This window comes from Sitophilus oryzae, unplaced genomic scaffold (genome assembly GCF_002938485.1).
Source record: "Sitophilus oryzae breed Bouriz unplaced genomic scaffold, Soryzae_2.0 scaffold_1586_pilon_pilon, whole genome shotgun sequence".
In the NCBI taxonomy this organism is placed as follows: Eukaryota; Metazoa; Arthropoda; class Insecta; order Coleoptera; family Curculionidae; genus Sitophilus; species Sitophilus oryzae.
The window spans coordinates 2,002,892-2,030,502 of NW_022146265.1; the positions used below are offsets into that span (position 1 = coordinate 2,002,892).

The window sequence follows — 27,611 nt, forward strand, 5'->3', positions numbered from 1 at the left end:
AAATTTATTTTTGCCGCCAGAACGAGTGCCTCCTCGATGCCTCGTCGCATCCGCAAGTTAAACCAGCCGTACGAGGGATATTCGGAAAGTGCAACTTTATATTATCTGCACTGGTAGTTGAATGTCTTGTGTTTATTATTTTATGGTTGAATGAACGATTAAATGGTCCACTTCACGTACAGTTATAAATCATGATGCGCATTTTCGGAATCACACTTCCGGAATGTTCAAAACCGGGAAATCCCGGATACCGTCTTTTGAGACATCAAAGAACCGGGACTCTAAATTATTAATTCCCGGTTCTTTCGGGACTCGGTAATAATAATTAAATACATATTTTTTGTTACGTGCTAAAGACTTTTGATACTTTCTAGCGGTCGAAATCAAACTCTTCTAAATAAGTAGGGATGCTATCTCTTACTGTTCTTACTTCTGAAGTTATTTTGAAGTTTCTTTCATTGAAGTTTAAATATGTTATTAGTATAATATTGCTGAATGTATCAGTTATATTTTTTTGTGTTGTTTTTATAGGCATTTGCATGTTTAATTGAAAATGTTAAGTTTTTTAATAATCTAGTTAAGTTGGTTTCGAGGTTGGTTGATGTTGTTTGATGTAATTTTTAAGCTACCTATGTGTTTTCTTTTTTTTTTCGCTTGTGTTCATGTTTACTTTCTCAGGACTTAATAATTTGATAATATTTTCATTTGATTTGGAACATTTTCATTTTTTTTTATTTTAAACTCAATTTTTTATCCATTTTATTTTGAAAAACCATCCGTTGGTTTCTGACTGAACCGGGAAATCCTGGTTCCTAAGAGGCGCGGTACCGAACCCTAGGTGTGTATGAAAGACAAAACTTGCAGCTTAATAGAGTTATACCAGTTACCTATTTAAATAAAAAAAACAGCTTTGGTATGTTAGTATATGACATAAATTAGGGTTTGATTGACGTATTCTATAGTTTTCGGTTACTTCCTGTTTCACCGGAAATGACTACAACTTTTGTTTTTTAATTGGCACCCTTAGTATTCTTTTACTTTATTCGATAGAAAATGACACCCTGAATAGAATGATATATCATATGTCAACTTTTGACATTTTCGTTATATAGTTTATTTGAAATTGTAATATGCGGTTCATAACGGCAATTTGACTCGAAATATCAAGTGTGTGGTACCAAATTATTCGTAAAAAAATGCTTTTCCCAAATATGCTAATGAACCACCAAAAATTGAGATACGATTAAAAATACGATTTGGGAATATTTTAACCGGTCAGGACAAGACACTAAAAACATTAGACGATCAAATCTATTTTTCCAAGGCTCCTTGATTAAAAATTAGTGTTTTTAATATAGCCATGGCACTCTAGATTGAAATTTAAAATAACATTTCTATTCAGAGTGTCATTTTCTATCGAATAAAATAAAAAAAGGTGACGTTACAGACCTTAAAAACTATAGGCCCATCAGCCTTCTTAGCCACGTATACAAATTATTTACTAAAATACTCACCAAGCGTTTGACAAATAAAATAGACTTTTTTCTTTCAAGCGAACAAGCAGGTTTCCGATCAGGTTACGGAACAAATGATCATCTTCTAACAGTCAAGGTCCTTATCGAGAAATGCATTGAATATAATAGACCACTAATGCTTGTCTTCGTGGATTTCGAGAAGGCCTTTGATTCGGTAGACCAGCGGAAGCTTCTAGAGACACTAAGTGAGAGTCGCATCGATCATCGATACTCCTCAATCATAAGACATATATATATGATAATGCCACGGCAAACGTCAGAATATCGACAAATCAATGCACAGATAAATTCAATATCGATCGAGGGGTAAGACAAGGCGACACACTGTCCCCTAAACTATTCGTTGCTGTGCTAGAAAGTATGCTAAAAATGATAAACTGGGATTCAACAGGAATTAACATCGATGGCAAATTGATAAATCATCTCTGTTTTGCAGATGACATTATTTTAATAACAGACAACATACAGGAGGCACAGAATATGCTGGATATGCTGAATGATGCTTCGGAAAAAGCCGGTTTGAAAATTAACTTGTCAAAGACACAATACATGACGAACTTAGTACTAAGTGGAAATTTAAACATTAATAACATACCTTTGGAACAAGTGCATATATATATATAAATACTTAGGGCATGAGATTGGTATTAGAAGGGATAATCAGACCCACGAAATTCTACGAAGAATAGGTTTGTCGTGGGCGGCATTTGGCAAACTAAGGCATATACTGAGATCTGATATTCCCATATGTTTAAGAAGAAAGATCTTTAACCAGTGTGTCTTGCCTGTCCTCACGTATGGAGCTGAAACGCTTACTTTGACAAAAAAGAATATACATAGAATACAGGTCATGCAACGGAAAATGGAAAGGTCGTAGTGGGAGTTACACTCAGAGATAAAATACCTAATCATACAATATGAAATCGAACAGGAGTAAGAGATACGGTGATATCTGTCTTACATCTTAAATGGAATTGGGCAGGACATGTGGCTAGGATGACAGATGGACGGTGGACAAAGAGACTTGTGGAATGGAGACCGAGACACGAGGCCTATAGAAGCAGAGGACGACCTCCTAGTCGATGGACAGATGACATTAAGAGGGTGGCTGGAAACTGGATTCAAGTGGCACAAAATAGAAGGAAATGGCTGGAGTTAAGCGAGGCTTTTGTTCAGCAGTGGACGGTATAAGCTAAATGATGATGATGATGAAAGTAAAAAAATACCGAGGGTGCCATTTTAAAATCAAAAATTGTAGTAATTTTCGGTGAGACAGGAAGTGACCGAAAAGAATTGAATAAGTTAATCAATCCTAATTTATCTCATATACTAGCATACCGAATCTCGTTTTTATCTGAAAAATTAAAAAAGTTATATGGATTTTGAGGCTCTTTTGACGCACCCGGTATAATTTAGAAGGGCAAGTGTATAGTGTATACTACAAGGAAAAATGTATTGGTCCAAAAATTAAGAGCCGTATGCACCTTTTACGGTGGATTAATGAAAGTCATCTCGAAAATTATAAGAATAACTTTCATTTCTTTTCCTTTCGCATTAGCATGTTAAACCAACCCTACGGGGACATTCGAAAAGGGCCACTTTATATTAATTCCACTGGTAGTTGAATGAACGACTAAGGCGCGATTCTCACTATAACGTACTGTCACCCTCACGTCGCGCGTCGCGTCGGCGTCGAGCCGTCCGTCGCGTCGCGTCGTCTCGACATAAAACATGAAGTAAATGGTAGGTGGACGTTGCCACGACGCGACGGCGACGTTATGGGTAGTGTGAATATGGTATTGTTGGCAATTTAAGAATATTTACCGTAGTGTTGAAATGTCCATACTTGGATTGCTAAAAATTTTATTATTGACATTATTAGCAATCTATAAGTTTGGAAATTTCAACAATATGGCAACCACTTATAAAACGCTCCAATGCAGGTGTTCTTGGTGGAAAACCTCATTCTTGAGTGCACCCAGCAAATTCATTGGTGAATGCTCGGCTCTAGTATATAAGCTCAGTAGTTTTAGGATTTAGTTTAGTTTAGTTCACACTTGATAACGGTCAGTGATACTTCTGACTGAAAAGTAAGTAAAGTACTGTTGTGTAAGCAAAATAAATAAAGACAACGGAAGTCCGAAACTCTTTTAGTTTTAATACTGAATCGTCTACCATATTCAAAGTAATTACTATAAGTAATTACACAGTAAGTAATATAGTAGTATTACAGTAAGTAAGTAAGTAATTAGTGAATTACTTCCTTCATTCATGGTGCGATTCCCGAAATCTGGAGTATTCACTTGTGACGCCGTTTTTTTTCGATGGTATATTTATAATTTGTAATTGTAAAATAGTGTCTTCTAATGACAATACGTAGTATGAAGTTTTTTTAATTTGATTTTTAGTGACAAAAAAAAACAAGTAATATACTAACAACTTATATTTGAAAAATACTGTCTTTTTGAACGTCATACAATATTGATAACTTTGGCTAGATGCATAAGCCTGAGATTCAACGTAACAAAATATCAACAAACATTTTAACTTGAAAAACTACGTAGATGTAACACTTAGAAACTGAAAGGAACATAAAACAACAAAATTATGGCTCTTAATATTAAATGGCAACTATATATCCTCAGATCTTACTTTAGAAAGGGGTTCTAATATTTTATATTCTTAATTAACTTGTAACAGAACATTCAAGGACTCATCACTTAGATTTAGATTAAACTTAAGATATACTTAGAAATCTAAAAAGCATTGTAAAAATCAAGATTTAATAATATAATAACTACAACTTCTTAATATTAAATAGTAACTAACTAAAATGGTCAAAGCTTACTTCAAAAAATGGTTCTTATATTTTTAGGTTCTTAAGTAACTGCTTGACGTATTCTGGATCTGATTTTCTACTGAATATCGTTGTAAAAGTCCTTCTGTACAGGTCTTCATCCTCGATCTCTTTAGCGATAGTGCGGGCTCTGGCAACGACTTCGGCCTTAACGCCAGCCAGTTTGGCCGCGTTGAAACCATACGACTTAGGACACCTACCTTCTGCCAGTTTGTACAGAAGAATGACTGATTCCTCTGATGGATCGTCATCGTTTTCCACCATACACGCCTGAAGATAAATACACGACTTATATGTTGTACTCGGTAAGAAAAAAAACTATGAATAATACCATGACCAACTTTAAAAAATAATTCTTTTGTAATTATCTTAAATGCCATTATTTTTTTTCTTAATTTGCAGTAGGTAGCACTGAACATCAGGATTATAAATTTTAATAAAATTTAATAAAAAATTAGATTCATTAAATAATAATTTATTTAATGAATTTTTAATTTTATTAACTGTGATTAATAAAATTGCATTTATCTCATCAAGGAGATTGAAATCGACAAAAATGTCAAGATACAACTTTTAATCGGCATTAAACGGCCTACACAATTTTACTAAGTGAAGAAAAAGTCAGTGGCGCACATGTTTCTTTTAGAAAAATATTCTAGTGATAACCCATATGCACGTCTCAGGTGAGCCTGTCAACACTTTTTTACCCTTAAAATTTCATTTGAATCACTAAAAGCACTTGGAAATTTTTTTAATAAATTAAAAAAAATTAAGACTAACTCCATGTAAAACTTTTCATCAAATTTATTTCTGGCATATTTAAACCTCTTTTCAAAACTAGTTCTTTTAGTATAAATTGTTTTACATACCATGTGCCCCAAATGCACGTTTTTATCATCAACAAAATGATCAACCAAACTGTGATAATGCGTTGAAAATATTGTACGGCATTTCATTTCCACAAGCTTCCTCACATAAGCTGTCGCTATGGCATTACCTGTATTTTAAAAATAAAAAAGACCATCAGAAATACCTAAACATATACAGGCTGGTTCGTACTATATTTACTGTATTCCGGAAACTTCGGCAGTATATTCTGCAGATAAAAATTGGTAAAAAGTTCGTATACCAAAATATATGTCCTAAAATGCTTAGTTTTGGAGATACAGGGTGTAGAAGTTTCACTTTTATTTCAATTTTTTCCAAATAATTTATGAGAAGTATGGTCAATATTTGGATGAAAATTGGTATCTGGGAGTTTTTTGACATGAGAAGTTTGAATTTGATGTCAATATGACTCCTGCTTGTAGAGGGCGCCACCTACATATTTTTTAACTGGTTTGAAGAGTAATAAATTTTCGTCTATACCTGTATAAAACTACTGAGTAAAAAAAATACATTGTCGACGTTTTTTACGTAAAAAAAAACGTCTCTTGGTAAAAATCGCTAGGAGTAATGGTTCTCGAGATATTTGGAATCGAAATTATCAATACCTGTCATCATTGACATAAATTAAACACGTTGACTAAATAGTTATTAGACTGAAATCATAAATTTGAAATAATTTTGTGCCAAAAGTTCAACGGAAACTGTTTTATCGTCATTTTTTTGTAGAAAAATTTATGATTAATTTTAAAAAAATAAAATTTCCCAAATTTATTATTTCAGTCAAATAACTTTCTACTCAACGTGTTTATTTTGACATGTATTGACTATTTCCATTCTAATATCTTGAGAACGGTTGCTCGTAGCGATTTTACCAAGAAACATTTTTTACATAAACAATGACGGAAATGTATATTTTTTCACTCAGTAAAAATAGTAATAATAATATAAACTCAGTTTTATACAGGTACGGACGAAAAGTTATTACTCTTCAAAACAGTTAAAACACATGTAGGTGGCGCCTCTACAAATAGGAGTTATCTTGACATCAAAATCAATTTTCTCATTTCAAAAAACTCCCAGACACCAATAAAATATTGACGTTACTTCAGAAATTATCTGGAAAAAATCGAAATAAACATGAAACTTTTTCACCCTGTATCTCCGAAACTAAGCATTTTAGAACATACATTTATATGAACTTTTTTACTTATTTTTGTCTGTAGAATATGCTGCCGAATTTCTGGAATACAGTTCGGACCACCCTGTATAGTAATAAAAATAGTGCAAATAAATAAATGAACGTTTGTATGAACACATAATCTTAGTTTATAATTTTACTAGAATAAGATGTAAGAAATGATAAACTATTTCTTACAAAGAAAGAAAGAATTAAAGAAAAACGTTTTTAATGTTAAGAATTACACCTAATAAAATATTTTTACCATCATGAGTTGAGGTTCCTCTTCCCAATTCATCAACAATTAACAACGACTGCTTCGTGGCGTGCTTCAGTATCATCGAGGCTTCACTTAATTCGACGAAAAACGTGGATTGTCCCCTAATTATGTCGTCGCACGCCCCTAGTCTCGTGAATATCCGGTCTATTAAGCTCAATGAACATTTCGATGCTGGTACAAAACTACCCTGTCAATTAAAGAGGAAGAATGTATTTTTGTTTATTGATAATATTCAATTATACAGGGTTATTCACGCTATTCGATGCGGAGTATTGTAGATAGATTAGATGATTAGATTTTTTTACTGCATTAGGAATTATTGTGATTTCATTTCATCAAGACGAAAAAAAAAATTACCTAGAAATTTTTATTTCCGTCTATATTTATGAAAATTAGTAAGTACATAGATATAGTTTTGTAATTAGGAATAACTTCTATACTTTATTTACATTTTTGGTCTAGTTTTGGTCTAACTAAAATGTTATATATTATTTTATTTTTAGCCGTATTTCCTTAATTTTTTTGGCAAGCTGTATATATATATATATATATATATATATATTATATATATATATATATATATATATATATATATAGGGTCCGTTATTCCCCAAGTTGATTATTTTTTAGCTGCCACCCTCTGAAATTTTAGTTTCTGCTCTAAAGAAATTATCCAACGTAAACAAGCTCTTAATTTAAATGAACCTACAGCTTTGACAAAAACATATTCTAATACAAAATTTTACACTCAACAAAAAAGGTCTATTTGGTTTTTTCCATAAAAACATTTCTTTAAAAGTTATTCGCGTTCAAAGTAATGCACATAGTTTATAATCAAATTTTTCTATAATCCAACTGCTAATTCTAATTGCGCCTTTTAATTTTGACTAAAAATTAATCTAGATGTAATATTTAAGATAAAAACCACTCGAAATTTGTTCGTTCTTTTCAATTAACACATATTTACGAACACTGAGAGGCAATGAAACAATATCCTTAAATTATAGTTTTGATCAGTTGATCATAGATGGCGCGATATTAGTTTTCCATATTAAAGTTGGTAAAGAAATATTGTTTTATTGAAAAAAGTATGGCTCTAGATCCTTTTTTAGTCAAAATCAAAAGGCGCAATTAGAATTTTCAGTGAATGATAAAAAATTTGATTATAAACTATGTGCATAACTTTGACCGCGAATAACTTTTAAAGGAATTGTTTTATGGAAAAAACCAAACAGACCTTTTTTGTAGAGCGTAAAATTTTGTATTAGAATATATGTCTTTGTCGAAGCTATAGGTTCATTTGCTTTGGAGATAAAAAATTAAATGCAAAAGGTCAGAAAATCCCGTGTTATTTAAATGGGAAAAGTATCATGATTCCGACACGGTTTAAATTAAAAATTAAGAGCTTGTTTACCTTGGATAATTTTTTTAAGAGCAGAAACTAAAATTTCAGAGGGCGCCACAGTGAGGTATTTGACACAGATATTTGATCGAAATTTTTTTATGTAGACCTTATATAAATTATTGCTATTTTCAATTAAAGAGGAAATAATATGAACAAAATAAAGGATAATTCGTCGATTCTAAAAAAAGAAAGAAAAATCACTGTTCCAGTGTTTCCACGGTCAATGCCACTAATGCCAGTAGTAATATCGCAACTAATACTACTAATGCTACGACTGATACGCGAGCAATGCCCATACCACTAAAGTCGCTACTAATGCCAAATTGTGCTATTATATACTGCTAATGGCACTAATGCGATCGCTTTGTACACAACAATGTCATCGCGGTTTACACCTCGCATCAGTATATCAATGATTGGCAAATTAGAGGAAACCAAAAATGTTTTTCTCATTTTATCAGCAAAGTGGCAAAAAGTCGCAGTATTTTATTTTACTGTATGAAAGCCCAATGTTTACTAAGTAAAACGTATATAGACAATATGCTGAATTCTTCGAAATGCGCAACTAAATCTCTAAGTATAATAAAAATGTCACAAATTTAATCAAATTTTCTGAACGCCTAACTTTTAGTTGCAAAAAAAATCGTTAGTATAGAGAATATCAAAATAAATAATACGTTTTTGTAGAATACATACCTGCAGCTTGCTGAACCATTTTCAATCAAAACAATAATATAAACGTAAAAAGAGCACAAGAACAACAACAATTTATAATTTTAAACATAAAATTTAGCCATTTACCTCTTATCTGTGAGAAGTAACAACTTTGACGTTTCGTTGAAACAAATGAATGCAACTAAACACACACACCCATAGCAACGCCATTCATGGCAGAGATGATTTAACTTATCATTTATCTTTTTTTGGGAAATCTTAAACACATTTGTTTTTTCGAATTTCGATCACCTTTTTCATGCAACCGTAGAGCGGCAGCAAAAAAATAATGAACTTGGGAAATAACGGACACCCTAATAAATATATTAACTTTAAATTCGTAAACTCAGTTTACTATAAACTTTAATATTCGACTTATTATACAGGGTTAATCAAAGAGTTGTTTCTAATTCTATCTTTAAACCACCCTGTGCAATAATTTCGTGAGCAAATTTTCCTAAAACATTATTGTTAGGTCAGAACCATGTCTCCTGAATATTTTGTTTTTTAACTCATGTCAAAACATGCCTTGGTTAATTTTTAAGAGCAAAATGAATTTGCCGCAAACGTTTTGAATTTTTTTCAATTATCGTTACTTTTTGATGTTATTCTTCATAATGACGAGGTGGCTTTGGTAGTTATTGTTGTGTAGTTTACCCCGGTATTAACCTTTGAACTTCCGCTTTAAAGGCTGAACGTTTTCTCGCCACATGGAGACTTGTTCGTTTTATATTCAATACTAGAATTTAACGGACTAAATAAAAAAATATAGGAACTTCTTTCAATGCGCAGTAGTGAACGCAACGTCTATCGGCAGCCAGACGACTCACACGCTGTTATAGAGAGCATAGCAAAAGATACATTAAAGAGGCAGCTTTTTTAAAATACTTTCTCGAAACCGTTAGAACTCGCTCTTAGACTATAATGACAGTTGAAAAAATTGCAAATTGTTGGTGGCAAGTTCATTTTGCTCTTAACAATTAACCAAGGCACGTGTTGACAAACGTGTTGCGTGTTGCGGAAAAGTTGCACGTGTTGCGGAAAATAATTGAAGAATATGCTAAATGGGGTCTCACAGTAAATACAGAAAAAACAAAATACCTTCCAATTGGAGCTAATACAGAAAATCTTATTTTAGACAATAATATGGAAATTAGGGCATGTGAAGATTACAGGTACCTGGGATCGATATTCACAGGAGATGGAACGGACGATAGAGAAATAAACAACAGAGTAATACAGGCACGAAGAGTTATCAGATGCATAAATGGCATTCTATGGAGCACTGAAATTACAAAAAACAGGAAATATAATATATACGAGACACTAGTTAAAAGCATATTACTCTATGGATGTGAAACATTGCGACTCACTGAAAGGAATAAAAGGAAAATAGAGACAACAGAAATGGACGCGATTAGAAGAGCAATGAGAAATTCACGGAAGATAGATAGGTAGATGATAGAAGAAGAGGTAGATGATAGATAGGTAGATGATAGAAGATAGATAGATGGAAATAGAGGGAACAATGGTAAATGATATAGAACAAAAACAATTAATATGGTACGGCCACGTTCAGAGAATGCACAATGAAAGAATTCCAAAACAAGTCATTCATTGGATACCACCTGGTAAACGAAAGAGAGGACGTCCCAAGAAAACATGGATGGAAGGAATAAGAAGGTCGATGTGTGAGCGAGAAAAATCTGACCGAAGATCAATGGGAAAATCGCACAGTGTGGAAGTTAGGCATCGGACAACGTCGTAGGACGTAAAACAAAAAATGCTTTTTTGCTTAAATTTTGAGAACCACTGGATCGTTTCTGGATTTTCTTTCATGTAAATTTAATCTACTACCTGTGTTGCCATATTATCAAGAAATTATGTTTTTTCACTTAACTTAAAACTAAAAAAAATTCAAAATTTTTTTTTCAAAAAATTCCAAATTTTCAAAATTTTTTTTTTCGCAAGAAAAACCTCATAGGCGTGTTTCTGAGGCAGAAATATACTACCAGTTAAAATACTTGCACTTATTTCTGGGACACCCTGTATAAAGAAGACTGTAAAATACACTGATTTAATTATAGTCTATTATTTGAAAACAATACATACCATTTGTGCCATGATGCAAATTATGGAAACCTGCCTCATCAAAGTGGATTTACCGCCCATATTTGGACCTGTCAAAATTAACAGCGGCGCTGCATCTTGGCCACCTAAACTCGTGTCGTTTGGTACAAAATTATCTATGTAGGGGGCGTTAGGTAATTTTCCATTAGCAATTGAAATAAACGGCTAAAAGTAAATATTATTACGAATTAAAATATCTACCAAAATATGCATAAATAATCTTACGTTTTTAGAGAATTCTTGGACATCTGGTTTGCAAATATCTCCTGAATATTTCCGGGCATATTGTGCCAATGAGCAGAGAAGGTCTAAAACTGTGAGACAGTGGATTACTTGTTGCCATTCTTCAGACCTAAAATACAGAACATGACGATCCTATAATTGTTCGTATAACAATCGTTTAATGGTCGTTAGTTTTGGTTGGTGTTTCAATTTATAATTTTAGGCGAGATTTGATAAAAATTCCTCAAATATTCCTTCAAGTATGCTCCAGAATTTTGTTGGATTAAAGCTTGATTTTCACGCATCCGTTATCCGACGATACAATATTAATTTTATTGGTTGAATTTAAAGATTCCATTGGTTAGAAAATTACGCAGTTTTTAAATTTATTGCATTTTCATGCCTCCGTTCGTCGGATATACGATTTGCTTGTGATTGGTGTCATTTTATATTTTCATTTTTCATTAACGATTTCGCTGTTATACTTATGGTCTAAGAGCTAGCGATGTTTTCGAGAGAGAATTTTAAGAAAGCTGGTTCTTTAATATATCTTTTGCTATGCTCTGCTGAACAGGGAGGGTGCGGAAAATCTGGCTGCCGGTAGACGTTGCGTTCACTACTGCGCATCATATCTGTATTCAACATCTGTTCACTACTGCGCATCACAAATTCGCTCTGTATTTCAGGAACTAAGGAGGCTAGGATAAACATATGTTTAGCATATTTAGTTTCATAAAAAAGTAGCAAAGTAATGTGAAAATCGCATCATTGCATCTCTACTCATAAACGAGACATCCCATTAACCACTAGAAAATGGGATACCCTTACAGATGTGATGCGCAGTAGTGAACCGCAGTAGTCAATCGGCAGTCAGACGACCCGCACTTTGGTCAGGAGAGCAAAGCAAAAGATATATTAAAGAGCCAGCTTTCTTGTTTTCCCGACGTTGCTAGCTCTTGTACTATTATATTTTTATTAAGGTTAGATTAAACTAGCCAAAAAGTGTGAAAACGTCCTTTATCGTACGATCTTTCTTCGTTGACAGGCTGGAGTAAAAAAATTACGGATGAAAAGTGGCGCGAAAACACTATTACCAATCAGAGCACCGTCGGACCATCGTATCAACGTATAACGGATGCATGAAAATCAAGCTCAAAGCTATGTTTTCGCGCCACTTTTCATCCGTAAATATTTTACTTCAGCCCGTCAACGGACCCGTTCATACGATAACGGACGTTTTGACACTTTTTTGACAAATTTAATCTAACCTTAATAAAAATATAAGTAAAATAGCAAAATCGTTATGGAAACAAAAATATAAAATGACACCAACGTATATCCGATAAACGGAGGCATGAAAATGCAATAAATTTAAAAACTGCGTTATTTTCTAACCAATCAAAGTCTTTAAATTCTACCAATAAAATTAATATTGTATAACGTATCGTCGGACAACGGATGCATGAAAATCAAGCTGAACGCTGTCTCAGTTAGATTAACTCAGCCGGATTTACAAAAAATAACTATTTTATTTTAAAATTACTTTTGACTAAATTTTTCAAAAATTCTCCGATTCAAGTCTCTGATTATTTTATTCCTTTCAGCTTCAGCCTTCATCATCTTTTGAAGAAGTTCCTAAAAATAAAGATATATATGCAAATTATATTTACATGTTGTAGCTTTTATAGTTATTTAAAAGATGTCATACCTTTGTTGTATCTGTTGTAAATCTCTTCACTGGTTTTGCTCCTTTCTTTTGTCCTTCTAAATAATAAGAATCATCAGCTTTACGGGCTTTATTTTCAGGAATTACCAACTGATACCTATTCAAATAAATCATTTTTAAGTTTCTTTAAAAATTCTTAACTTTATTTTTACATATTACCTTTTCTTGTCTGTTCCAAAATAAGTAACTTCACAGCCAAAATATTTCGATTGTTCCTTAAGATATTTCTGCAGCTCTTTATTAATTTCTTCTATGTCCAACTGAACTCTGTCATAATCGCTATCAACGCCAGATTTAGGAATAATAGATCCATCTTTCTCTGCTTGTTCGTGATTGAAAGCCCCCTAAAAAAAACCACACGAAAATGGGATACCCTGTACATGATGTGATGCGCAGTAGTGAACCGCAGTAGTCTAGCCAGACGGCCCGCATTTTGGTCAGGAGAGCACAGGAGAGCATAGCAAAAGATATATTAAAGAACCAGCTTTCTTAAAATTCTCGTTTTCCCGACGTTACTCTTCTACTATTATATTTTTATTAAGGTAAGATTAAATTTGCCAAAAAAGTGTCATCTTTCTTCCTTGACGGGCTGGAGTAAAAAAATTACGGATGAAAAGTGGCGCGAAAACGATATGACCAATCAGAGCACCGGCGCCGCGGCCGTCGGACCATCGATCGTATTAACAGATAACCGATGCATGAAAATCAAGCTTTTAGTCTGAAAATGTAAAACTTTCATACACAATACCTTAAAAAACTTCAAAGTGTCTGTTAAATCAGGAAATATCCCTTTAGGTTCATACTGAGTTAAGTTTCTCAACAAAGAAGATTCGCAATCTGAAACAAACAAAAAATTCAATATTGTACCCCCGTCTGTAATAAAGCGTATGTAACCTTCATATATGGAAACTATTTGCTGAGACAACTCGAATCCTCTCAAAGTTTTGATAAAGTCCATAATCTTGGTTTTGGAATAAAACTTGCCCTCATAGAGAATAGCTCTGCTATCAGGATGATTTGTCGAATAAACTTTGTTTCCGTAAACATGAATTCTGTAACATGAAGTAGTTCAAATGTACAAGACATTACCGAGGGGCAAACCGCTGGTGGTATTTATTGTACAAGCACTTGGTAATACTGGTATTTTTTTGGTACTAATTTGGTATTTTTGGTACTAATTTGGTATTTTTGGTACTAATTTGGTATTATTTGGTAATAAACTGGTATTATTTGGTAATAAACTGGTTTTATTTGGTATTAAACAGGTATTTTGTTGGACATCTGGCAACGATGGATTAGACGCACGTGGCGACGACGCGACGGCCGGGAAGCTGATTGCATCATTTCTAGCCCATTTGCATCTAAAGCTAACACTGAAAAATATCTATATTTCTAACCCCAAGTACATCTAAAGCAAATACTGAAAAATATCTGGAATCTAAAGGTGCTTTGACAAAATCGTTTAGTTCTGGAAGTCTTTCAGAAGATAGCACTCTACGTGTTTTGGAAATTGATTATACCCAAGAAAATAATATAGTTTCTAAAATACTAAAGCAATGGTTAAAGTCAAAAATTGGTGATGAACTCTGGAGCACTCTAAACTGCAATAGTCTGTTTAATAACATTATTTTTAGAACATCAATTTTACTTCCAAATTCTACTGCAAACTTCGAGGCAAACTCGATTTCGGGATCGACTTTAATATGCAAAATAACCTGCTTTTGTAAAATGCAAGTAACTTTACAAATAAAATATAATCCTTCTACAAAAACCACAAAAACAAGAGTTACAAAGGCACGCTGGGTAAGCTCAAATTTTCAACACACTTGATAAAGCATTTTGATATAATATATAAATTATTTATACCAAAAATTAGTAATAATCGCAGTGTTAAATCCGAGGTAAGCAATAATTCTTCAAATATCTCTGAGGCACAACCAAAAATAACCTCATTTCTAAAAAAGCCTTCTACCGAGCCTTCTACAGAAAATACCGAGGAAATTACAGAGGCATGCAAACCCTCATGTAGCAAAATTGTACCCCCTAATCTAATATGTAAAAGCTCCCTGTAATCAAAGAAATCCTAATGTAAAAATATTAGACTGCGTAATTATCCCCCCAACTAAACGAGCCTCGAAACTACCCTTATCAGCCGCCACTTTAACCATTACGGTCAACAAGCAATAATTCAATTTGGAAGTCTTATAACCAACTTTATTTCGATATTAGAGAAAATAAATTCTACTCTTAAGGAAAATGGAGAAATATCGAAAGTTCTTAAGGAAACGATGATGGTTTGTCTAAATGAACCCGAGAATGAAACTGATGAGAATAAGCCAGAATCGAGGCCAGAATCAATGCCAGCAAACAAATTTTTAAATATGTTGCTTAAGACAGACTTTTGTTCTAATTTGGTATTTTTTTGGAAATAATTTGGTATTTTTGGTACTTTTTTCCCAAAATTGGTATTTATTATACACCATTTTTGGCAGCGGTTTGCCCCTCGGACATTACTTTCTGATATTGCCAAAACATTTTGCAAATATAATAAATAGTTTTTGATAGGTAGAGGGTACATACTTGGCAACTTGTCTTTCCAGATCGGGCAGTTTACTTAATATGTCTTGTGTTGCTTTAAATATTTGGGCATTTCCAAAAATTTCACTGATAGCTCCTTGCCTACATTTTATTTCGTTGATGTTGCAGGATGGTCTGCAGATCCATAATGGCAACATCCTTAAAGAAGTAGAAATCACTTGCAATAGTTTAATATTGTAATTTCATATATTATTTTATTGAAATTGTCCCTAACTATATATTTTAAGTTATACAGTTATAAATCTAAATAATAATGTCCATAGACTATATATTTAACTATATATTTTAAGTTATACAGTTATAAATCTAAACTATAGCCATAAACTAATATCCATTTTTAAAATAGTTACTAACTCTCACTAGAAAATCGCCATGGCGACACCAGCCATCTTGATTACCGTTTTATTGAGAAATAGCTTTTTATTCAAAATCTGAGCTAGATAGATATAGGAAACCCTAATATAGTTTGAAAGAGAATTCGAATCCGCATCAATTTATTTTAGAAAATAGAGGGTGTTGCATTTGAAATAACGAAGGTTACAAATAATAATAGAAGGTGTTACATTATGTAACATAAATATTTAAAATAGATCAAGAATTTTTGATACCCCTGTACAAAGTTAAGGAAACAATAAAATTTTTCAGTAAACTTTATTTCTCTATCTTTAAACTCAGCAAAACAATTCATTCTGAAAAGTAATGTACAGGGTGTTGATAATCTATTCTATCGTAGCATGTGTATTTAAATATTTATAATTATATTAAATGCCTTTTTTTAGACCCATGAATCCAAAAATGAAATAAAATACCAGGTGTTCCGTAAGAAAATATAACTTTGGTACGTATTTTAGTTCTGAAACACCCCCGTATATTCCAAAATAATTTTAAATTGACCACATTGCTTTCCCACATATACCTATAAAAAAATCCGTCTTTTTTTTCGTTTCCGTATAACCAACCAAGGCGAATGAGGTGCGTCACCCTGTATTTATCTTGAATTTATGAAACTGGTGCGCAAACCTAAAATTAAACCCAAAAAAAAATTTTGGAAATTTATTCATTATTTTATACACTTATTGATATGTAAAGAGAATTTATGTAATTTATTGCAATAACAGTTCGCAAAGCATTTGCCAAAATGATCTATTTTGTTATTGGGTATACTGAAGAAATTCTGCACATTTTATTTTAACTAACACTATAATAACAACAAATCGATGTTGTGAACATTTTGGCACACTCTATACGAACAATTCAAAAAATGGGAAATCGATAATTTTTGTATAAAAGAATCCACCATTTTCAAAAAAAAAACTCTTTTCAAAAAAGAACAATCTGTTTTTTTCAATCTTATTCATTTACAATATTTTAAAATTTAGAAAAAGTAATTGACAAAAATACATAATTTAAAAGCAAAAATCTATATTTTTCGGTTAAAAATTGTTCTCCAACTGTAAGAACCAAAAAAATTGGCGCCGGGAGGCACGTATAGCCGCCCATACTAAAATATGTCAATATCTCAAAAACTGCGACTTTGACTGATTTTGATGTTATTACAAATTTTGTTGCAAATATTATTCCTAAACTTAATTTGAAAACCGCGTTTCGCTAGCTACTGTAATTTCGGAGTTACGATTTTTTTAAATTTTTAACCCCCTCCTATACCCCCTTACCAATCCCCCACCCCCACCAAAAACTAATAGCCAGATTCTCGGGTAACACAGAATTTTGTGCCAAATTTGGTTAAAATCGGTTCAGCGGTTTTTGAGTTATCGTGTTACAGACGGACAGACGGACAGACAGACAGACACCATGAAAATATTTTTTACCAAACCAAACCACAAACCCATTTTGAGTGAAATTAAAAAAACTTTTTTTTTGCTGATCTTAATAGCCTACCATACTTATTGGTATGGTCGGCTAAAAATATAGAAAATAAAAATATGACACATCGTCCACAGTTTTAAACATATAATTTGACTATTGATTAACTCACCTTTTACCAAAAGCTGTTTTGCAAAAATCAAGTTTCCTCTCAAGACTTCCAGCACCACCTAACAAATGTAAATGCTTGATTGTGGCAGAGTCTACGACCATGTGATCTCTTTTATATATTGCCTCATTTTGACCAGCATCCTTTAGAACGATAGGATTATATAATTCAAACTGATTCATGGAAAAAACCTGTATGTCTAATTGTGAATTTTTCAAGAACCAATGAACACCTCCCAGCGACTTCAGTGCTAATTCATATTCTTGCTTTGGATTACCTAAACAGTTAATATTTATCAGATTTAGTTAAAATTTATACAGTGTATGATAAAAAAACGCGTCACAGTGGCCTTTGAAATGACAATTATTTTTGTTGGGCCAACCCCTAAGTCATTTATTCCTAAATAAATTAATATAACTTGAAAAAATAAATAACATCTAACTTACATTCCTCTGCGACATCATTAAAAGCGTGGGGCCATACAAACTTGCCATTTTTGTCTTTGAAATAAGCGTGCGAATATAAGGTCTCTAATGTTTTTGAAGCAGCGTAAAACTGTGTCTTTGGAGCTAAAGTTTCTTGCATTACATCCTTCATAATACTGGATAAAATGCTTTTAAAATAGCCATAATTTGATGTTTTCTCGGTTAAAATCTACAATGACAATAAATTTGAAATTTTTAGATTTCGGTAAATTTTCTATCTTACTAATCCAGGTGGATATTCTGAGAATATTGTTAGTAACTTTGAACAGAATTTGTCATCATCAAATTCAGACATATAAAATTTGCCAATTGAAGTTTCAACAAAGGTGACTCCAAATCTACTCGTTCCATCACTTGATACCTAAAATATTTTTAAATATTCTTAGTTAATAAACTATAAAATGACGTATATAAATTACTTTAGCTGCAATTCCATACAGGTAGCATCCCATATTTGACTTTGCTTCAGGCATTTGAGGTCCATACACACAAGACGCTCTAGATGAGATTTGACATAGTTCTCTAGTTACAACTTTATCAAACTTTGTAGTTTTCTTCTGTTGTTTACATCTATAATGGTATTAAAAGTATTTCAGAATACAGGGTGCTACAAATTCGAGGGTACGAGCATTGGTAACTCGGTAACCGTAATAGATACGAACATGGTTAAATTGAGGCAAAGTTGCCGCTTTGGGATGTTCACCAAGATGCCATCAAAAAGTTTTAAAAATTTCAAGGATTGCTGAGTTTTTTGGAAAAAACGGATATTTTTGAAAATCAATTTTATTTTTTCCTGTCAATACTTTTTAGAAAATCAAAAAACTAATTGCGCGTTCTCATAGCCACTTTATTAGGGCTATCTGATAGTATTTTTAGATTTTCAAATCAGCAGATAATTTGTGAGATACAGAGGCCAAGTTAATTTTTTTAAATACGGACCTGTATTTTTTATTTCAGATTTTGAAAGAACTCGCTCTCCTGAGTACAACGGTAGGTCACACTTAATATTTTTTTTTGTTTTGGAAATTTGGACACAATTTATTTAAACTAATTTCAAGTCCGGCTCTGTTTTTTTTTAATATTTAATATATTCATCGTTACAATATTGATAAGCTTTCAAACTTAACAGTGACGTGGGTTGAATATGAAAAATCAAATGCAATAAAAAAATCAAATCATTTCCCTGGAAGATGGATTGGACATGGTAGAGCAATCGACATCTATGAAACTATGAACCCTTCCTGGACACAAACGGTACATTGTGAGACAGGAAATTGCAGAGAGAAACAAGCCCTATAACATAGGATACAACATTTTAATGAACAGTGCTTTCCATAAAATCAATAAAATGAAAAATATACGAAATAATATACATGTTCTGACTTCTCTCGAAAATCGACATCTATGAAAATATGAACCCTTCCTGGACACAAACGGTACATTGTGAGACAGGAAATTGTTGAAAGAAACAAGCCCTATAACATAGGGTACAACATTTTAATGAACAGTGCTTTCCATAAAATCAATAAAATGAAAAATATACGAAATAATATACATGTTCTGATTTCTTTCGAAAATCGACATCTATGAAACTATGAACACTTCCTGGACACAAACGGTACATTCTGAGACAGGAAATTGTAGAGAGAAACAAGCCCTATAACATAGGATACAACATTTTAATGAACAGTGCTTTCCATAAAATCAATAAAATGAAAAATATACGAAATAAATGTACCGATTTCTTTCGAAAATCGACATCTATGAAAATATGAACCCTTCCTGGACACAAACGGTACATTGTGAGACAGGAAATTGTAGAGAGAAACAAGCCCTATAACATAGGATACAACATTTTAATGAACAGTGCTTTCCATAAAATCAATAAAATGAAAAATATACGAAATAATATACATGTTCTGATTTCTCTCGAAAATCGACATCTATGAAAATATGAACCCTTCCTGGACACAAACGGTACATTGTGAGACAGGAAATTGTAGAAAGAAACAAGCCCTATAACATAGGGTACAACATTTTAATGAACAGTGCTTTCCATAAAATCAATAAAATGAAAAAATATACGAAATAATATACATGTTCTGATTTCTTTCGAAAATCGACATCTATGAAACTATGAACACTTCCTGGACACAAACGGTACATTGTGAGACAGGAAATTGTAGAGAGAAACAAGCCCTATAACATAGGATACAACATTTTAATAAACAGTGCTTTCCATAAAATCAATAAAATGAAAAATATACGAAATAAATGTACCGATTTCTTTCTGAAAATCGACATCTATGAAAATATGAACCCTTCCTGGACACAAACGGTACATTGTGAGACAGGAAATTGTAGAGAGAAACAAGTCCTATAACATAGGATACAACATTTTAATGAACAGTGCTTTCCATAAAATCAATAAAATGAAAAATATACGAAATAAATGTACCGATTTCTTGCGAAAATCGACATCTATGAAAATATGAACCCTTCCTGGACACAAACGGTACATTTTGAAACAGGAAATTGTAGAGAGAAACAAGTCCTATAACATAGGATACAACATTTTAATGAACAGTGCTTTCCATAAAATCAATAAAATGAAAAATATACGAAATAATATACATGTTCTGATTTCTCTCGAAAATCGACATCTATGAAAATATGAACCCTTCCTGGACACAAACGGTACATTGTGAGACAGGAAATTGTAGAAAGAAACAAGCCCTATAACATAGGGTACAACATTTTAATGAACAGTGCTTTCCATAAAATCAATAAAATGAAAAATATACGAAATAATATACATGTTCTGATTTCTTTCGAAAATCGACATCTATGAAACTATGAACACTTCCTGGACACAAACGGTACATTGTGAGACAGGAAATTGTAGAGAGAAACAAGCCCTATAACATAGGATACAACATTTTAATAAACAGTGCTTTCCATAAAATCAATAAAATGAAAAATATACGAAATAAATGTACCGATTTCTTTCGAAAATCGACATCTATGAAAATATGAACCCTTCCTGGACACAAACGGTACATTGTGAGACAGGAAATTGTAGAGAGAAACAAGTCCTATAACATAGGATACAACATTTTAATGAACAGTGCTTTCCATAAAATCAATAAAATGAAAAATATACGAAATAAATGTACCGATTTCTTGCGAAAATCGACATCTATGAAAATATGAACCCTTCCTGGACACAAACGGTACATTTTGAAACAGGAAATTGTAGAGAGAAACAAGTCCTATAACATAGGATACAACATTTTAATGAACAGTGCTTTCCATAAAATCAATAAAATGAAAAATATACGAAATAAATGTACCGATTTCTTTCGAAAATCGACATCTATGAAAATATGAACCCTTCCTGGACACAAACGGTACATTGTGAGACAGGAAATTGTAGAGAGAAACAAGTCCTATAACATAGGATACAACATTTTAATGAACAGTGCTTTCCATAAAATCAATAAAATGAAAAATATACGAAATAATATACATGTTCTGATTTCTTTCGAAAATCGACATCTATGAAACTATCAACCCTTCCTGGACACAAACGGTACATTGTGAGACAGGTAATTGTAGAGAGAAACAAGCCCTATAACATAGGATACAATATTTTAATGAACAGTGCTTTCCATAAAATCAATAAAATGAAAAATATACGAAATAATATACATGTTCTGATTTCCCTCGAAAATCGACATCTATGAAAATATGAACCCTTCCTAGGTACCTGGACTTCTTCCTTATTAGGTACCAGGTACCTTCGAGGTACCTGGACCGTCTGATGACGCCAAGTAATTCGACAGGTCCAAATTTTACAAAAAAAGTGAAATCAACACATCTCGGCAGTTACAATAAAGAGTAACAAAATGCATTCGAAATTATAAGAACATCTATTCAACAGCTATAAATAAAATTGAACGAAAAATTAATTTGTGCAATAGGGAGGGTGGTAACCCTTTCGAACATGTAGACTATGTAAAGCATTAGAAACTAGTTTGTAGAAGTTAATTTATTCATAATAACTACGATTAATATTATGCAAATTATTAGATCGTACACTGAGAATTTCAAATTCACAATAAGAAAAGTTAAAAATAATATCTTTAAATTGCTGATCTGGATATTATTTATTTGAATCTTTCAATTGGCTCAATTTTCCTTATTCAATGTTAATTAGCACTGATCAATATTGTTGCGATGAATATAATCGGATTAAATAATTTAAAAAATAGAGTCGGACTTGAAATTTTTTTAAATAATAATTAAATAGTTTTGTTTACTGTTGTGTAGGTACTCAAAACAAAAAAAAGTATAAAGTGTGGCATATCATTGTACTCAGGAGACTGAGTTCTTTCAAAATCTGAAATAAAAAATGCAGGTCCGTATTTAAAAAATTAAGTTGGCCTCTGTATCTCACAAATTATCAGCTAATTTGAAAATCTAAAAATACTATCAGATAGCCCTAATAAAGTGGCTGTGAGAATGTGCAATTAGTTTTTTGATTTTCTAAAAAGTAACGACAAGAAAAAATAAAATTTGTTTTAAAAAAAATCGTTTTTTCCAAAAAACTCAGCAATCCTTGAAATTTTTAAAACTTTTTTGATGGCATTTTGGTGAACAGCCCAAGGCACAACTTTGCCCCAATTTAACCATCTTCGTATCTATTACGGTTTCCGAGATACCAATGCTCATACCTCGAATTTGTAGCACCCTGTATATGTACAGGGTGTCCCACTAAGAATAGCTCTCGCCTGTATCTCGGAAAGGGCCTACAGAAAAAAATATTTACAACTAAAGGGCTATGAGAAATTTCTGGAAATTATTTTCAAGTTTGTAAAACGGCCGCTAGGGGGCGCAAGTGCTATGGAAAATAAGAAAATAGAATTTTTACAGAATTTTGCCTAGATAATGGGTACTATAAATAATAGCTTCATAATCTTCAGTAAATTTGGGATTTTTTTTGTTAGAACCATTTTCCCCTATCTGCTAAAATAAAGTGGTGGGGGAAGGGTAGATCTATCTTTATTTAAATGTTAATAACTCCGGACTGGATAATCAGAATCGCATAAATGAGGGCTCGTTTAAAAGAGCATTTCTTACTCTATATTATACCATAAAAATAATAATAATAAGGTTTTGAACGTAGACGCTAGTGGGCGCTTTCTTACAATTTAACAAACATAGCGCGTTTTTTAAAAAAATTAAATACGATAGTATATGTAATTTTAGCTGAGAGTAAAGAGTAGTTAAAAGCTTAAAAAGTCAGCGAAAACCGCATCTTGATATCTTATTTCAAACTGAAAATATTAGCAAAATTATACGGTATCAGTAGCCCTCTTGATTATGCCCATTCTAACAAAAAAATGAGATAGAAACAGTTAGTTTATTTTAAAATCGACGAAATACCAGAATACCATAATACCAGATGTATTAATATCTAATAATTAAGGTATTAATAACAGTGAACAAGAAACGGTGAGTCAGTATTCAGTAAAGTCATGGTAAGCTTTGGAAAAAAGTTGCTGTTGACCATGCTTTTGACGTAATAGTGTAAACGTCAAATTGTTATTAGATCAACATTTTGATAGTCTTAGCCAAGGACTGTATATATATACTAAACGATGTATTTAAACAGCCGTTAAACGGTAGCCTACTAAAATGCCGTTAATAGATATTGTGACGTCGTTCATGTCGGCGGAAAGTAATGCCTAGCCTTAAGCTTTTTGCAAGAGCACCTGTGGGTCAGTGGCTGAGGCTATCGCTTCGTAAGCGGATGGTCTGTGGTTCAAATCTCACGCCGACCAAGACTTTTTTATATTTTTTTTTGCTTATAGTGTGATCTTATTGCATTGGTTTCACACTTTTTGGTTGGATTGGTTTAGTTATTTGGCGGGTTGGTTAGCGTGGTTATTTGGATATTATTAATTCATTGGTTAGTTGGTTATTTGGTGGGGTTGGTTGATTTTTACTAATTTATATTAGTTTTTTTTATTTTTTATCAGTGTCGAGGTTAGTTGCGTTGGTTAAGTTGATTATTTGGTGGGGTGGATAGCGTTGGTTAGTCCTTATAAAATTCCTATATTTCATAAAGCCGTCAAGTGCGTCACATCAACGACGTCATACCTTTTAACGGCATTTTAGTAAGCTACGGTTTAACGGCAGTTTAAGTACAGCCTATACTAAAGGACTGTTCGATCGCGTCAAATCGCCGCTGTTGTAGTCGCCGTGGAATGCTACGTCACGCGCTGACCAGCGCTCCACAGTGTGGCGGATGGTTATTCTAGCGGGACAAAATCTCAAAAGCAATGTTTGGGACTTAAAATCTAAGAACGTAGCAAATGGTCTAATATATAGCAACTATATGGTTAAATTTATTTATTTATTAACAACTTAATTTATTAATAAATAAATACAAGATAATAAAACTATGATATTATTCATACATGACACACAAAAACCGTATTGTAAACTATTGTCAAATACATAAAATTATGATATCAAAAAACTCTTTAGCAGTTTTTTTTTTAATTAATTTGTAATCTTGTGACACCCTCTATAATTTATTTTAAAAAAATATATTTTATTTTGAAAATAATAAATAAGATAGATATTTTAATTTTAATTTTAACACTCGGTAATTGTAAATTCATATATAGTAAGTATCTAAGACAATTTTTTAAATTCAGTGCTTTTTGATAGAGTTGTTTTGTTTTTATACTATCCGATTGAAATGAATCTTTTTGGGCATTCACCTGTTAAGCTTGAACTCCCTGTGACTGTGACTACCTGTGTTGGTAACTATTGGTAACTCAAAAGATCTACATCATTCAATATATCGATATTTGAAAAAAAAGTGAAAGTTTGATATCTGCAGAACAAAGGCACGAAGGATTTTAACAAATAATATACGTACAGTAGAAAAGTACATACCTTTGGCAATCTTCAACATAATTTGGCTTTCTAATAAAATATATAAGCACTTGTAAATATTTTATTTTCGTATGATCTCTGCCTTGCTGAGCAGAAAACGACCAAATTTGGTTGATAAAAATGTATCGAAATACAAAGAATATTGATGCATTTTTGTATCAATTGGAATGTCTACTATTTATTCTTATAAGTACACATTTTTTGGCTTATTTCTAACTAACTAAAAGATAAAAGACTAACAATGTTAATCTAATAACAATTTGACGTTTATACTATTACGTCAAAAACAACTTTTTTCCATATATCTTTTCTTGTTCACTGTTATTAATATCTTAATTATTAGATATTAATACATCTGGTATTATGGTATTTCGTCGATTTTAAAATAAACTAACTGTTTCTATTTTATTTTTTTGTTAGAATGGGCATAATCAAGAGGGCTACTGATACCGTGTTGTAAAAATAAGGTAATTAAGGGCTTATTTTTTGGTATTTATTATAATTTTGCTAATATCTTCGGTTTGAAAGAAGATATCAAGATGCGGGTTTCACTGACTTTTTAAGCTTATACTACTCTTTACTATCAGCTAAAATTACATATACTATATTTAATTTTTTTGAAAAAAACGCGCTGTTTGTTAAATTGTATGAAAGCGCCCCCTAGCATCTACGCTCAAAACAAAAAATTATTTTTATGGTATAATATAGAGTAAGAAACGCTCTTTTAAACGAGCTTATTCAATTCTGATCATCCAGTCCGGAGTTATTAACATTTCAATAAAGATGGATCTAAGCTTCCCCCACCACTTTATTTTAGCAGATAGGAGAAAATGGTTCTAACAAAAAAAATCCAATGTTTACTGCAGATTATGAAACTATTATTTATAGTACCCATTATATAGGCAAAATTCTGTAAAAATTCTATTTTCTTATTTTCCATAGCAGTTGCGCCCTCTAGCGGCCGTTTTACAAACTTGAAAATAATTTCCAGCAATTTTTCATAGCCCCTTTAGTTATAAATATTTTTTTCCAAGGGCCTTACGGCTAATACTTTCCGAGATACAGCCAAAGCTATTCTTAGTGGGACACCCTGTACAATTTTTAATTTATAACAGTTATAAAGCTAACAGCTAATCCTTAAGGGTGTTACTCAGTACTCAATAAACAAATTCTTAAAAGATACACATTCTAAAATATAGTAACTATAAGTTAATTTTGTTTATTGTTTATTACATTATTAGCAATATTTAGTATATGCCTATTAAGCAATATTTAAACAAAACTATACCTTTCTGTCATCATTTCTGGTGTTTCAGTTTGTTCAACTCTAGCTACTTTGTAACCCCTATCAACTAAAGTAGTGGCCATCTTTCCATAAGCTTTTTCAGGAAAACCAGAATGAGCAGTTTCACCCTAAAATATTAATTTTAAAATATATTAAAGATACCTTTTATTTATTTCTTACCTTCATGTAAGATATTCCAAGAACTTGCACTCCAATCACTGCATCCATGTGATACAATTCATAAAATTTGCCCATTTTGAAAAACAAGATACAATCCATGTGCTGACTTTTTAACATCCACCACTGTCGCATACCCGGGGTTACTTGATTTAAAAAATCAGGCGGAACATATAATGTACGTGGATCATACTCTGGATGTGAGGGCTTCCTATTTAATAAAGATTATAAATATACACTTTTGTACTTAAAATAATATTACTTACCTCTTTTCTGCATCTCTTATTTTTTCAGGTTTTAAGAATTCTAACTTTTCGTGTGGCCAACTGGAATCTGTATTATTCTCCACTATTTTTTCTTTCTTTTTTTCCGGCTTTTTCACATCAACAGATTTTCTCACTTCGCCGTTTTCTTCTTTTTTTTTAAATCCAAATGAATTTATTAAGGATTGCTGAGATGAAGAAGAGATTTCAGATTTTGATTCGTTCAAGGATTTCTCACTATCAGAGTCTTCAGATTGAGATTCATCAGATGCAATTTTTTGTTTCTTCGATGGCCTACTATGGGGTGCTGAGGACTTCCTTTTAACTGGTGTGTCATTCTCAGATTCAGACTCACTATCAATTAAAGCAACGCGACTACGTTTCTTTTTGCATCTGATTTCCTCATCGCTTTCTAAAAGTTGATTAAACATAAATCAAAGCATTTTGTGTGTTTTGTACCTTACCTTCATCTCTAACTTCTTTCTTTATGTTTTCTTTGTTTTCTAAAGGGGTGTTAACTGTTTTACTTGGTGTGTTAGAAGTTTCTCCAGTTTTTTTGGGAGTCAATTTTCCTTTGGGAGAAGAGAAATAGTTAAAAAGTGTATTGGTTTGACTTACTCTTTTAGACATTTTAAATGAGCTTCAACAAAAGACTGAAATGTTTTTGAACAAAATCGTAAAATTTGAGGACAACAAACCGAACAACAATAAAAATCAAAAATTTTGCCGGCAAAATATTGACAAAAGTGACATCTTCTTCTTCTTGCTTCACGATGACCACGCGCCAAAATTGACATATTTTGACATTGCAAAATTTCTTCTTCTTTCTTGATTGGTTTTAGGGCCTAAGTTTCCAGGACTATACGGCCAGATTGTAAAATTTGTGGCTTGTGTAGTATTTTAG

At 32.2% G+C, this 27,611-nt stretch overlaps 1 protein-coding gene across 1 annotated transcript; it reads right to left on the reverse strand.

Annotated features, from left to right (window-relative positions):
* Positions 1 to 3,960: 3,960 nt before the first annotated feature.
* On the reverse strand, positions 3,961 to 27,485 carry LOC115879733 (probable DNA mismatch repair protein Msh6). The gene is made up of 19 exons (XM_030896702.1): positions 27,172 to 27,485; positions 26,711 to 27,119; positions 26,448 to 26,655; positions 26,271 to 26,395; positions 18,430 to 18,580; positions 18,234 to 18,371; positions 17,972 to 18,179; positions 17,529 to 17,802; positions 15,515 to 15,670; positions 13,829 to 13,986; positions 13,683 to 13,771; positions 13,094 to 13,278; positions 12,917 to 13,031; positions 12,752 to 12,843; positions 11,212 to 11,338; positions 10,969 to 11,151; positions 6,723 to 6,924; positions 5,262 to 5,389; positions 3,961 to 4,662 (listed from the first exon to the last, which is right to left on the reverse strand). The coding sequence occupies exons 1-19, from the start codon at positions 27,335 to 27,337 to the stop codon at positions 4,399 to 4,401; spliced, it is 3,378 nt and encodes a 1,125-aa protein (XP_030752562.1). The 5' UTR covers positions 27,338 to 27,485; the 3' UTR covers positions 3,961 to 4,398.
* Between the last annotated feature and the right edge of the window lie 126 nt (positions 27,486 to 27,611).